This window comes from Nanorana parkeri, unplaced genomic scaffold (assembly GCF_000935625.1).
Source record: "Nanorana parkeri isolate BGI_ZX_2015 unplaced genomic scaffold, ASM93562v1 scaffold507, whole genome shotgun sequence".
NCBI classification, from domain to species: domain Eukaryota; kingdom Metazoa; phylum Chordata; class Amphibia; order Anura; family Dicroglossidae; genus Nanorana; species Nanorana parkeri.
Window position 1 is genome coordinate 31,226 of NW_017306775.1, and position 14,227 is coordinate 45,452.

At 47.6% G+C, this 14,227-nt stretch overlaps 1 protein-coding gene across 1 annotated transcript in view; it reads left to right on the top strand.

The window, feature by feature from the left end:
• The window catches only part of SFXN5 (sideroflexin 5), a gene marked incomplete at its 5' end in the record, with an annotated part of 156,979 nt that overhangs the window by 27,910 nt on the left and 114,842 nt on the right, over positions 1–14,227 (top strand). Inside the window, one exon of the mRNA XM_018561207.1 lies at positions 8,734–8,787. Coding sequence (XP_018416709.1) covers positions 8,734–8,787 — 54 coding nt within the window. The remainder of the gene's footprint in view (positions 1–8,733; positions 8,788–14,227) is intronic.

Sequence of the window (14,227 nt, forward strand, 5' to 3'; positions counted from 1 at the left end):
CTCGTCAATACCGAGTCTAGGCAATATCACGCTGTCTCTAGCTACCAGGAGCATTGTGGCCATTTCATGTACTTGGAGACTGCAGACCACGGCTGGTAGACATGCAGGGGGATAAGAGAAGTAAAAGATACAGCACTACTTAGCACAGGAGTGGGCAACTTTTTGCCCTCCAGCTGTGCCTTAACTACAAATCCCATAATCCTTCTGCCTCTGGAAGTCATGCCTGTGTCTGTCAGAGTCTTGCAATGCCTCATGGGACTTGTAGTGCCACCACAGCTGGAGTGCCGGAGTTGCCCACCCCTGACTTGGCATATGCTCTCATATACAAACCAGCTGTACACAGAAGCAAGGTATTGAATGGAAACCTTTACTAAGAAGATTGGAGGCTGCCATTGCTGACTCCTCACCCTCTAGTTCCTGGCCGTTCTGCTGATCCTCTGGCTTCAGTACTTTGAGTCACTAAACCCAGAACAAGCTTGAAGAAGAGAACTTCTGACTTTTATGATCTACACACTTGGCTCAGGTCAGTGACTCGTGAAGTATTGAAGGCAGACGGTCAACTAGGCCACTAAGCTGTTCTGGAGATCATCAGTGGCAGCCCCCATATGTCTGTATAATAGTCCACAATTGTCAGCCAGTTGGAGGGGAAGATGGTTGCAGGTTCCGGCTTTGTGACTGCTCTCGGTGACCTCTCTTCTTTTTATAGACCGGATTTCCTTTTATTTGCGTTCCCCACAATCTGTCATTGAATCCCTGCTTTTCCCAGAATCTGCACTGCGCTCGTGGTAAAATTACAGCCATTCCCTGCACTGCAACAAAGGTAGAGATTCCTATTACAGTAGTCTTTGCTGCAGAAGAACGTCAGACAGTACTGTTCCAGCCCACGAGGGCTCATCAGCATGGGGCCAGTGATTGGGGAGAGTGTGCATTGGTTCCTATAAACATTAGAAGATAGAGACGGATTGAGGAACAATCGAAGGTCAATATGGCAGGTTCAGTCACCCCTAATAGGACCAGGGGGGTCCAGTTGTTCTACTTGCCTTGGAATAAGCCAGCCGCAGCCGCAACCTCCCACTCCTTGCTCCCTTGCCCTAAACAAGAATGTTTGTGCATCAGGAGCACTTCTGTGCCGCACTCTCCACCCACTGCCTGTCTGTAGCCTACCCCAATGGATGGTGGTGGGCAGACCTGGCAGTGGTGACAGTTGTTCTGAGGACCACCCCACAGCCCACCGCCCAGGCATGACACTGACCGCACCGTCATCGCTGAGAGCCGCCCTCCACTATCCCCACGGTGAGTTACAGAAGCCCACCCCTTCTTCACCCACCATTGCATACTTCATCCCCTCGCTTTTGTGTCTCCATCTGCCTTAAAAGAGGGACCACTCCCACTACTACTCCACCCCATCCGCTTCACCGCAACCCGACGATTACAAGCGAATGCTCACCCAGCCTTAGATGAGTACATCACTAACGCTTACACCCTGCTCTACCACATTTATTGCGCCAGGTAGTGGCGCTTCCGTCTCGAATTTTTTGTTTCCCTACAGCACACTTGTTGGACACCCCGGTCCAGACAGAACGGAAGCCGCACACCTACGCAACTACCCCCTCCCCCCCTTATCTATACCTACCACACCACAAGTGATAACCGGTGTACCCACCAAGTACTGCCTCTCTCTCTCCCGCATTTTCCCCTTACCTCTGACAAGCGCCACACATGGGGTAAAACTCTCTCGATTTTTCATGGGTGGTGGGCAGGTACTACCCGATTGGGGCCCTGATGCTGCAATCGGCTCCTGTCCACCACCTCTACGCAGCCGGAGGTACCTTCCATACAACCTGCTAAGTCTGCTCCTCTAGTTGGGGCTGGTAGACCTCAGCGGGCTGCCGGGAAATTGTCTGTGGGCCGTGTGTTTGACATACATGCATTAGAGATAACAAGGCTGACAGGCTGCCAACTTACTGCTGGGAGGGGGAGCAGAATGAGCCAAGCCAAATGAAAGTTTAAAAAACAGGCTTTCTTTTTTTAGAATGAATCACTCCAGAGCACATGCAACTACAGAGGTCAGTGAGAGCTTCTTAAAGAAGAACTCCAGGCAAAAATTGTATTGACACTTGCGGTGAGGCTATCTTTGCACCTGAAGGGTTAAGTGCTCATTTTTGTCTAGGGAGGAAACTAACAAAGATATACTCACCGTTTCCTCTGAGCCGGCCAGCTGTGACAGCGCTCTCTCCTGCCTGTCTCCTCCTCCACTGCAGCAATGGGTTTCCCCTTGGGGTCCTCACCTCTTATACACTGTGTATAGAATGTGAGGGCTCAAGGAGCCTTAGGCTGCTGCAGGACAGGGGGTGTGAGGCTGGAAGGACTGGTCTAAGAGCAAGCCGGCACAGAGGATCTGGTAAATAGAACTTTTTTATACGGATGCATTGATGCCAATACAGGTATCAGTGCCGCGATGCCCTGATACTAAACTCCAATGCCGGCATTTTATATTTCTAAACTGAAGCGGCTTCCTGAGATCCCGCGGCAGCCTTACTGTGAATTGTGGCACCTGTTTACAGTGCCGGCCGCAAATCTCCTGCTCCTTCCAGGGAAACCAAGCAGCGCTGCTTACAACGCTTCCGCTGCCCACGACACCCTCCAGACCCCTGGTGAGACCCCGCACAGACCACGTGAGACCCTGCGCCGCCCTCCAGAGACCCTGCATGGCCCTCCTGAGATCTGGGACCCTCCACAGCCCTCCTGAGACCCCTCACAGCCTTGCTGGAGACATCAGGCCGCCACCCCTGAGCAACACAGAATATGTAGCTTCATAATATTATTCTGCATTGCTGTATAATGTATTGCTGACATGATGAGAAGAAGATAGGACTGCTCTGGATTGAGGTTCAGTATTGCAACCCAAGCTTTCTTTCTTTTTTATGCAGGTTAGGAGGCATTTTTAGGAAATATAAATGTATGCCGGATTTGGGCTTCCGGGTTTTAGATGTATAAATGTATGGGCAGCACAGTGTCTCAGTGGTTAGCGCTTCCACTTTGCAGCACTGCAGGTTCCCGTTTCAAATCCTGGCCAGGACTCCTCGGCAAGGAGTTTGCATGTTCTCCCTGCGCTTGCATGGGTTTCTGCTGGGTACTCTAGTTTCCTCCCACACTCCAAAGACATCCTGGAAGGTTAATTTGCTCCTGTCCGAATTGGCCCTATATGTATGCAAGACTGATGTGAATGCGTACTAATTATAGTGCTGTGTAAATTGCAGGCAGTATATAAATACCTGTAATAAATAAAATACATTTCAGCTTAAAGTCACATTAAACCCTCAGATTTTTTAACATAAAACAATACTGTAATGTGCGCCTTACTGTAATCCATGGTAGTTTCCCTTCTCTTTGCTGCTCTTCCTTTTAAATCTGTATCTGTTATCATGCTGGGCAGAACTTCTGTTTTGCAGCAGACTGCCTTGTCTCTGGAATGGCTACATGGTGTCTGTGTATAGGTTCACAACCTGGGCCAGCACTACAGGAAGAGGCACTCGGCTGCAAAGGGAAGTTCTCCCCCAGCATGAGAAGACATGAGGATTTAAAAGGAAGAGCAGCAAAGAGAAGGGAAACTACCATGGATTACAGTATAGTACACATTACAGTATTGTTTTATGTTAAAAAAATCTGAGGGTTTAATGTCACTTTAAGCTACTGAGCTTCGTAAACAACTTTCTTTTCATCACAGTAGATAAGTATAGGCTGGAAAAATGTAAAAACAAGCCAAGAGTTTCACCTCCTGGCTCAGAGAACTCTACATATTTGCATGCACTTTTTTATACTGACCTGACCAAAAATTAAAAAAAACATTTTGTAAAAAAAATGTTTTTGTCTTGTTGCCGGATAATGTAGCGTGATTTAAAAAAAAAAACATATTCGAAGCGAGGTGAGGCGCAGTATTTATGCCTCTCTGACAGATCTGGATGACACTTGGCAGTCTTCATGTTAGCACTCATTTCCTGGAGGGATCTGTCTCCCCGGACAGTTTTATGGCTGCTGAAGACAAGCGGCCTCATTAGTCTCAGGCTTCCCTTTGAACTGTTCTGCGTTAAGGAAACGACATTCCAGCAGCACGAGAAGCGAACACGGGGCTTAGGCTGTAAACACGGCATGGCCTGGCCCGGGCCTAGAAGACAGGTCAGCTTTGCCCCAGGGCGCAGGATGCCGAGAGATGGCAGTACAGCTGTGTGCCTCCCGGGCACAATCTGACCCTCTTTAACCAGTCCCATCATCACTCTTCTACAAGATAATGTCCTCCCCGCAGCTCACTTCAATTGCCTCTATTTTCAAAGGGTGTTGAAGCCTGGAGGTCACTTAGTAAAGATGACTCAGAGCTGAAAGAGAACCTTCACTTTGCCTTCTAACCTCCCGTCTAATGAAGACCGCTTTCCTCCTAAGTATGATGTATTAATGGACAGGTAGAAACACCTCTCGCTCTCCCTTAATGCTCTTTAAACTGCTCTGTCAACAAGCCCCGTCATTCATACAGTTCACCTCTAATTAGTAGATACATCGCTCCCAGATATGTAGGTCCCAGCCTGCCGAGATGGGGGCGCCTTTTAATCTGTCTCGTATTTTCCACGTGAGCCGTTATTGTAACGTTTACCTGAAATTAATTACACACTTAGGGGTCTATTTAGGAAAAAAAACATCCAGGGGTACTGCAGGTACATTCATTATGTGCGAGTTAACCAGCTTTTGTGAGAAAGGGGCAAAAATCTAAATGTTCTTAGTTTAGTATCTCTTCTGGTCGAATGTTCTTCAATAGGTTCATTCATAAAGAGCAGAGTAAACCGAGACAATACCAGACTATGGCCACTAGGAGGCGCTGAGGATCAAAGGAAATGAATACATAGTAACAAGATACAATGCTACCATTCAAGAGAACACTGGAGGGAATGAACATATAAATTAGGGATGCACCGATACCGGTTTGTCGGTATTGAGTACCACTTTTTTTTTTCTTTTTTTGGTACTCGCCGATACCGAATACCGATACCGGAAGTCCCATTAAGGAAGCCAGGTGGCGTGCTATGACGCTCCACCTGGCTTCCTGATTAGCGAGAAAGCCAGGCGGTCTGTGAAGACTCGCCACCCGGCTTCCCGATTTAGCAAGGAAGCCTTCTCCATGCTTCTTGTCACTAGAGGAGGAGAAAGCATGGAGCCAGCTTTCTGGCCAATCAGGAAGCCAGGCGCCGTGTAATGACGCAGTGCCTTGCTTCCTGATTAGGCGGGAAGCCGGCTCCATGCTCCCTTGTCATGAAACAGCCGCATGGTCCCGAAACGTTGCCTGAGGTGTTATCACTTAAAACCTTATTGACTTATTTACTTGGCGTGCCGGTGACTTTATCAATTTTTATACGTTTTGACGGAGGCATCCGTTGTTGCTGTTGCACCCGCCCTGTTATATTGGGAATTTTCCGGTCAGGAGTGCGATGGGATACATGGACTTTTGACTTACAGGAGGGGCGAGACCAGTGACACTGCACAAGGAGAGAGAGCAGCAGTGACTGGTCTTTATTACAGGAGGGGGCGGAGACGAGACCAGTCACTGTGTACAAGGAGAGAGAGCAGCAGTGACTGGTCTTTATTACAGGAGGGGGCGGAGACGAGACCAGTCACTGTGTACAAGGAGAGAGAGCAGCAGTGACTGGTCTTTATTACAGGAGGGGGCGGAGACGAGACCAGTCACTGTGTACAAGGAGAGAGAGCAGCAGTGACTGGTCTTTATTACAGGAGGGGGTGGAGACGAGACCAGTCACTGTGTACAAGGAGAGAGAGCAGCACTGAGCGGTCTTTATTACAGGAAGCTCCAAGTCTCACACTGGATTGCAGCACAGATCTGGAAGAAATACGCAAAGCTCACTAAGATTCCAGGCAGAAGTCACATGACTCTTGTATGAGGACTGTAGTTGCTGATCCCTGTGTTCAGATTTAAAGATGGAGGAAAGACTGACGGGCTGTTTCAGAATAGCAGTTGGATGTGCGCCGTCCTTCCATTGTGTAATCCTATGCGGAAGAGAAAATAGAAAGTAAAAGTACCCCGGCAGATATGTGATCAGTCTTTGTGTGTGCCTCCCCTGACATGTGTAAGGTGGGAGCCTCTGGTGCCTGGTGGGGGGGGGGGGGCATTGTGCAGAGACGGTGAAGATGGTTTTGCAGGTTAATTAACTTCCAACAAGTTAACCGTTCCCTGCAGCGATGTGCTCCTGATATGCAGGCTGCCCTTCCAGGCTGACAGAGGGCCCGGGTTGTAGCATCTTCCCCGGCTAACCTCTCATTATCATCCTGTAATAGTATAATAGCCGAGGACAGAATCACAGCCACCGGAAAATTGTCACAGGTGATTTGTCCTCCTAATTTGCAGCTAATGCACCGTGAGAAAAAAAATCCTTTAAAGCTGAACTCTGACCTTCCTTTCAGGCTTGTGCAGTTGTATCGACTCCTGTCCTGGGCTGAAATTACTTGCTGTGATGTCACTGCATACTGCGAGCTTCTCACAATGTGCATTAGAAGCTACAGCAAGTCAGATAGGGCCCGCCTCATTGGAGGAAAGAAATAAATGACAATGGAGGACGTCCATTGTCATTTATCTTATTCCTCCCCAGCCTGACTGTCCCTGGCCCGCCTCTTTCATTCATTAAGCTGCCCACACACCTTACAATTTATCTGCAGATTGTCTATGGTCAGATGGAAAAGGTGCAACAGATTCCTCCATCTACACTTAGCTGTGTGGATGGAGTAATCTCCAGCTGGGCCAATCTGTTGCACTTTTTCCATCTGACCATAGACAATCTGCAGATAAATTGTAAGGTGTGTGGGCACCTTTAGACTTCAATATGTTCAATCATGGAGGATCAGCATCACGTGTAGGCATTACCCAGAGCCGTCTGCCTAGCTATGTCCACTCCTGCAGACTGACCCCACCCTTCAAGGCATTTTGATATTTGCATAACTCCTCCCAAGAGCCAGCCCACTTCTTGCTTTAGGACTGAGGGCTCCTGAGAGAAGTAATGAGGCAGGGGGCTGTGATGATTTCAGGAAGCTATGTACAGCCCCCTGCCCGCCACTTCCACATCCCATTATTATTTTGTATTATTATTATTTATTTTATTGTAGTAGTATTATTATTATTATGGATGCACCAATATCCTTTTTTTGGTATCAAGCACGGGTGCCAATATTTTTTTGTCTGGTACTCGCCGATCTAGAATACCGATACTGGAAATCCCATTAAGGAAGCAGGGCGGTCTGTAATGATTTGCCGCCCAGCTTCTTGATTAGCTGGGAAGCATGGAGCCGGCTTTCTGGATTGGCCAGCTTCCTGATTGGCCAAGGAGCTGGCTTTCTGGCCAATCAGGAAGCTGGTGGGTGGGTAATGGCTCGCCGCCCAGCTTCCTGATTGGCTGGCAAGCCAGCTCCATGCTTCCTGGTGACGACTGAATGTAACTTTCCCCTCTCAGGAGCAAACAGCGGCCCCAGATGGCACTCTGGCCACACCAGAGTTCACAGCAGTCTAGGCACTGCACTGTATTCATTTGGGTTGGTAAGATGCAGTGCGGTTCTCTTTAAATGAATGCAAAATTTTAAAAAATTGTTTGTTTTTTAAAATTAATTAAAGTGGTGCAGTTAATGTTAATTGTTATTTATGTTGGTCAATGTATGAAGCATGTCTTATATACAGTTTATTCATATATGTACATGGTGGCAGACATATTTCCTCATTACATATACGGGTTCTGCTCCTGCTTAGTAGTGCTGCACAGTGACTGTACCTGCTGATCCTCTCGTCTTATTGTCATATCTCACTGGGTCAATACCATAGAATCTGCAGTCTCTAAGGACATGTAACGCACACAGTGCTTTTGGTAGATATAAACCAGGTGACGTAGGGTAGAAGCCTGAGAGTTTTCTCCACCATTACACCTGTTTCTGCCTTGGTTGAGGAGATGGAGAGATGACCTATTGCCAGAAATGTCATCATTTGAGTCTCCAAGAGATGCGAGAATCTTATAGGTGATTCAACACACTGGTGTCAATCCGAAGCTCATTTATAATAATCAGGTGGAGCTACTTTTACCAAGGATGCTCAGATGGTCACCACAAAGTTCAAGCTTCACACCTCTATATTCTTTTCTTCAATAAACTTTATTAACATGGACTTTCATGCATCGTTCCTCCCTCTGGACTTGACTCCTTTCTGACACATGTTGCCCTTAATTAGGACTTGACTGTAGGGATCCCTATGATGGAGCATTGACTGAGGGTGAAACGCATCAGCAGAGGAGCCACATCTGGTGGTAGTAATGATGCAAAGATGTTCATGTAGCTGTGTTATTTAAAGTTTATTGCTATTGAAGAGAAAAGCATACTGGTGTGTGGCCTGAATTTCATATGTTGGTGGTTTTGGACGTGGACCTCATATCATGCATGGCACCCATGGTTGGTAGACGCATGGAAGTCGCCTTGATGGTATTGTTTAAAGTTGTTTGAACTGCTCAGATGGTAGATTGATGATCTCCTGGGACAACATGGTATATGTTTGTATTGTTATGGAGGCAATAAGGTTGCAAGAGGATAACCATCAGATGTTCACCAAGGTTCTTCAAGAATCGTAGGCCGCACAAAGGAAAACACGGGCTTCCATATTTCTCAATGTGACCCAATTCTCACTGTGTCTTTTTCTCTCTGCAGGTTGTGGGTCTTCTGCTGCCAAACCAGACCCTTTCTTCCACTGTCTTCTGGCAGGTACGTCACCTAAGATGAATTGAATGCTGGTAACGTAGACATGTCAGGAGGAAAGAATGGAGGCTGCCATACTGACTACCTTGTGATAAAGCTAGATTCCTGGCTGTTCAGGCGACTCTCACTCTTTGCTTCTATCTGAGCCGTGCGGCTCTGAGTCCATCTCCGGAGACAGCCGTGCAGCTCTGAGTCCATGACCTGAGACAGTCCTGCAGATCAGTAGTGAGGGTAAGAAATGAGGTCTTCAGCACTCTGTTAAAGTTCAAAAATTGAAGTGGATTTATTTGTATCAGGGCACATAGAGTAGGAAGAACGTTTCTGGGCCTCGAAGTGGTGACGTCATTTGAGGTAGGGACCCTGCAAGGCCCTGCAACATTGGCTGTTCCTGACCTATGTGATGTAATACAAATACAACCATTTTATTTCATGATCTTCAGTTGTGTCTTGGTGACATCTCCTCCTCTACTCTGGTATTGCACGACATAGTCCGTTGATGTGATTACAAGCTACACTGGTCACTGTGGAGTGAAGCACAGAACTCAACTACTCTATGGTGATGCAGATCAGGAAAGGGAGATAAGTCAGATGACCTTCTTCTGTTTGTTCTAGGTCAGCAGAATACATTCTACAATACAAATAGCATTCTTTATAAATGGGCCTTTTTAAGTTCTCTTTCAATCCCTTCCACGGCTGGTGACCATCTTGGCTGTCAGTAACAGTTCAGGCACCATTGATGATCTGGAACCAATCAGTGGTAGTTTTCCAATCATGTGACTACTATTGTCAGTTAGGATGACATGTAGTTATGATGCTTCAATAAGAGCCTAAAGGGGCATGAAAGCCTTCAGGCTGAAAATTGGCACCTATCTAGGTGTGGTGGCATCTGCAGTGCCATGTGTTAATACGTGTAATTGTCAGATACTATTACAGTATTATCAGAAATAATGATCAATTAAAAAATAGGAAAACATTAACTTTTGTCAACTACAGAACAGGGGTTTTGTTAAATGGTATCGGTGGTCAAAATTGATAAATACATCCGTATTCTTCTATCGAATGCCCCTACGTTTTATCCCACTTATACAATTATTGCGTTAGCAGATTGAAGAGGTTTTATCATCCTAAAAGTCTCTCATTGGTGCTTGAATAATGTTGTTGGTAATAGTGGCATCTGGACCTTTATTGCCAATTGTATGACCTCCCCAACATTCCACCATGCATGGTGGTGACCACAGCAAACTCTTGAGGTGACCACATTGCATTGTGGAATTGCAACATGGCTTTGGCAAGTTCCAGCACCCGGTGCCCCTGATACAGTCACAATCGGTCTGATTTCCTGGTAACGGATGTGATTCTTTCATGAACACTATGATGCCCGCAGTTAGTACTCGGCAGTGATGGACAGGTGGGGGGGGGGGGGGTCTCTGTTGGCTGCCAGTTAATTTGCAGTCATTGGTGGCTTTTAGCTCCGGCTTACAGGCTCCGGTAGGGGGATTGTTTTCTCACAGCCCCCCACAGCTCTTCCCTCATTCAATCTAATCTTCTGTCCCACAGCATAGAACATACAATAATCTTCTGAAGGCTGGACATTCACCAGGAAGTCCATCAGATCTGCTTTATGGGGGGGGGTTCTAGTTCAGTATCCAGCTTCCCCAACCAAAACAATAAAGATCTGAGGATCTGATTATAAACCCCACTATTTAACTCACACCAGTGAGTACCAACATCCCAGTTCCATAGAGAATTTTTGAAAAACAGTCAAAAAGTTGGACCTTCACCCACTTCAGGACCACTGTTTGTGTATATATGCCTTTGTCTTGAAGTGGTTATGCCAAGATCATAGCTGCTGCTACTGCAAGTGGAGCACTTCAATGCCCAAGTGATCTGGGTGGCTGTAGAGCTGCCCAATCTCTTGTACCCACTTGTGATGTCCGTTCCCCAATCTTCTCCATGATCACTGATGCAGGGAGTGCTGTGATCCCAGCGCTTCTTACTTCAGGGCTCTCAGCAGCTCGGCTGCAGTGCCAAATAAACGATCAGGCACAAGCCTGTGCTTGATCATCTGCATTGGAGGGCAGGGGAGACATTAGGGGTCTAATAAAGTGGAGTCCATACAGCAGGGAGCTGCAAATTGGGAACTAAGTGTGCAGACTAGCATGGCATTGAGACTGTCTGGAGGACACAGACAAGGGACCTGAGCCAAGAGCAGCAGTGCTTCAAGAGCAAGGCCAGGAGGTCTAATATAGGTTTGTTTGTGAAGAGAAATGTTGAAGAACCCCTGCGAGGGCAACTGCGTTCTTGTCTAAGAACTTTCTGTCAATATAATAGAACAAGAAAGCCCAGAAATGAGGATTTAAGCGAGTGGATGCATCCTTAATGTTCTACTATATACTATATTACAATGTAATGGCCCCATATGTGCAGTCATTCAATATCCCAAAACTTTTTTAATTTACAATGTTAGAGTTCTAGTAAATAAAAACATATATGTAGTTTTTGAACATCATTCCGTAGACAATCCCCAATTTTTGGACCAAATATTGCTATTGAATAGGATCTTTTTGTATCACATGGTTTTTCAGTAAGTAGAGCTGATTGGTCACACACAGGGGGCAACTTTTTGAATCCTTTCACCCCGTTCCTCTATCTATAGCAAGTGCTACATTAGTGCAAGAAATGGCTTTGTCACAATGCAGCGGAATGATGGTATTAGATGCAGAGAGCGCTCAGCGGAGTTCTTCCTTAGAAGGGGAACCTGTCCCATCGTTCACGAGCTGAGAGCGAAGAGGTTAAACCGGAGACTTGTGATCCCACACGCAGCACGGTGACATGTGTTTGTCACTGTCATTGTGGTGACATTTAAAAAGCTGTCGTGGGCTCCGATGCCTCCTGTGTGGATCAGAAGGGCCGTCTGTTCCCTGGAATAAATACCCGGCATCCAGCAGGGACTTCCGCCTCTCCTCTGACAGCTATGACTGTATACTTAAAGGGGTCTCTAGTTCACCTTTTATGTTCAGCCATGTGATGGGTTAAACGCTAGCCAGGTGTAAAAGACACAAGTAATGCAGCTATATATTAATGTGTTCTTTCATTTATGTTTAAATACAACAGTGCAAGTACCTGACCCTGACTTGGTCAGCCTCTTAGAATCCCTGTACAGCAGAGCTCAACCTGGGAAGAGGGAGACCGTGCAGAAGATTCCAGTCAGGTGTGCTGCATAGTTTGTGTGCTGACAAACATGCTGATAGGAGGAGAGAGTTGAGTGACCAAGAGACGAGCTCATCACCGTGCTGATTCTGCTTTCAGGGCCGGGTCACACCATATCCAGTGCGTCCTGGTGTAGTTAGCGCCCGGAGCGCGCTGGGTCGCATACATGAAGCCGAGCCGCGTTCTGGTGCCGGAGGGGGAGTGTCGGTGCCATTCATGTAAACAGTACCGCACACGCCCCCTGCTGTGTGATCGCCCGCTCTGGAACGCAAGGTACAGGGATGCCCTCCGTTCCAGTGCAGTGCGATCTGAAATTATGCTGCATGCACTATTTTCTCAGATCACACTGCACTAGAACAAAGGGCATTCCTTTACCTCACGTTCCGGTGTGGGCGCTCGATCACACTGTGGGCGGGGACGTGTCTGAGGTGCCATTTACATGAATAGCACCGACGCGCTTCCTCCCGCCCCAGAGCGTGGCCTGGCTTCATGTATGCGATCCAGTGCATTCCGGGCGTGACCTGCACCGGGACGCACTGGATATGGTGAGATTTGGCCCTCACTGTCCAGTCACAGGCTGGGGGAGGGTCAAGACCTGTAAGTGTTGCTTAACTGCAACAGAGTAAAACCTGGGATCCTGCCCTGCCAGACAGGGTTGTGCTGTGTGGCAGAGCTGTGTAAATATCAGGATTGGATCGATGGAAATCCTTTGGCAGGCAGGGAGGGATTGTGAAAAACAGCAAAATAATTCTACCGCAGAGTCATTCCCATGTGCTGAATTGTGAATAAGTGAACTTTAAAGGAGAACTATGGGGTCAGGGCTTTTCCCCATAGTTCTCCTTAGGGTAACGGGAGGACACAAACTAGCGTCCTCCCGTTACCCTACGCTACAGCTCCCGATATACTGAGACGGCGCAGCCGGAGCGGATGCCGACATCGATGTCGAGATCCGCCCAGCTGCGTGAGTGCCAGCTGGCTCTGCCTATCTAGAGGCAGAGCCAGCTGTACCCGCCCCCTCCCCCGTCCGTTCCGCCAGTCAGCGCTGGCGGAGCGGGCAGGGGGGAATCCAGCCCCTCCCCTGTCACGGCAGAGAGCCGTGACAGGATCGAGAGGTGAGCGAACGCCGGTATGTGTTCGCTCACCTCCCGATCTACTGAGCCGACCTGTGACAGTCTCAGTGTCACAGGTCGGCTAGAACTATGAGGTGAGTGAAAAGCACTCACCTCATAGTTCTCCTTTTAAGCTGGGGACATTTTTTGGAAACAAACATATCCAAAACCCAAAACAAAATTATTTATATATAGCAGATTCCCAGTAGGGGTGAGTGAATCTGCCTGGATTTGGAACAACAACAGCTTTGCAAATCCTGTTTGAACTTTGCAGCTAACCCTATTGAAGTCTAAGGGGGCGGGGGGAAATCTTGTTTTTCAATTCATTTGCACTGCTAATGTGCCAGATATTGTCAAACACAAGACATTGGGGTGCTGGATATTGTTATGGGGGACAGAGTCTCTTTCTACACAGAATTGTCAGTTCTCCCTCACAGCTCCAGCACTGACAATATGGCCGCTGTGAGCCCACCCTTTTTATAGAAAGGGAAGTCTATGTGTAGTCCAACCAGAAGGAGAACCAAGACACATACCGTGTTTCCCCGAAAATAAGACACTGTCTTATATTTTTTTTGGCTCATAAAAACACACTAGGTCTTATTTTCGGGGTAGGTCTTATTTTTTTTTTTTTTTAATGTACAACAATCCCCACTTATTCATGTACAAAAATATGGTGATCAGGGCAATCATGGGTGCCGTACCTTTCCAAGAGCAATTTGCTAACCAATCGCTGGCCAGAATGAGCAAAGCGCACATTCACTATGGATTACTCACAGGCGGAGTGCATTTGGTATCACTCCGCCTGTGACAGGAGCCGGCACTATAGGGGAAGCATCGGCTTATGCGGCTCTGCTCCCTGCGCTGCTGCCTCGCTTCCTCTAGCGCTGGCTTAGTTGGCACCGCTGATTCTCTCCTGCCTCTCCCATGGCTCTTCAAGTTCCCCCTTATGCCACCATCGGCCCTGGGAATGGTCACAACTAGGTCTTATTTTCGGGGTAGGTCTTATATTCGGGGAAACAGGGTATCATGAGTCCAGAAGTGTGTTTGACTGATTCCAAAAAAGACAATAGGGTGACAAAATGATACCAACGCATTTTGGGGGTCACCCCCCCCCCCCCCCCCCCCCC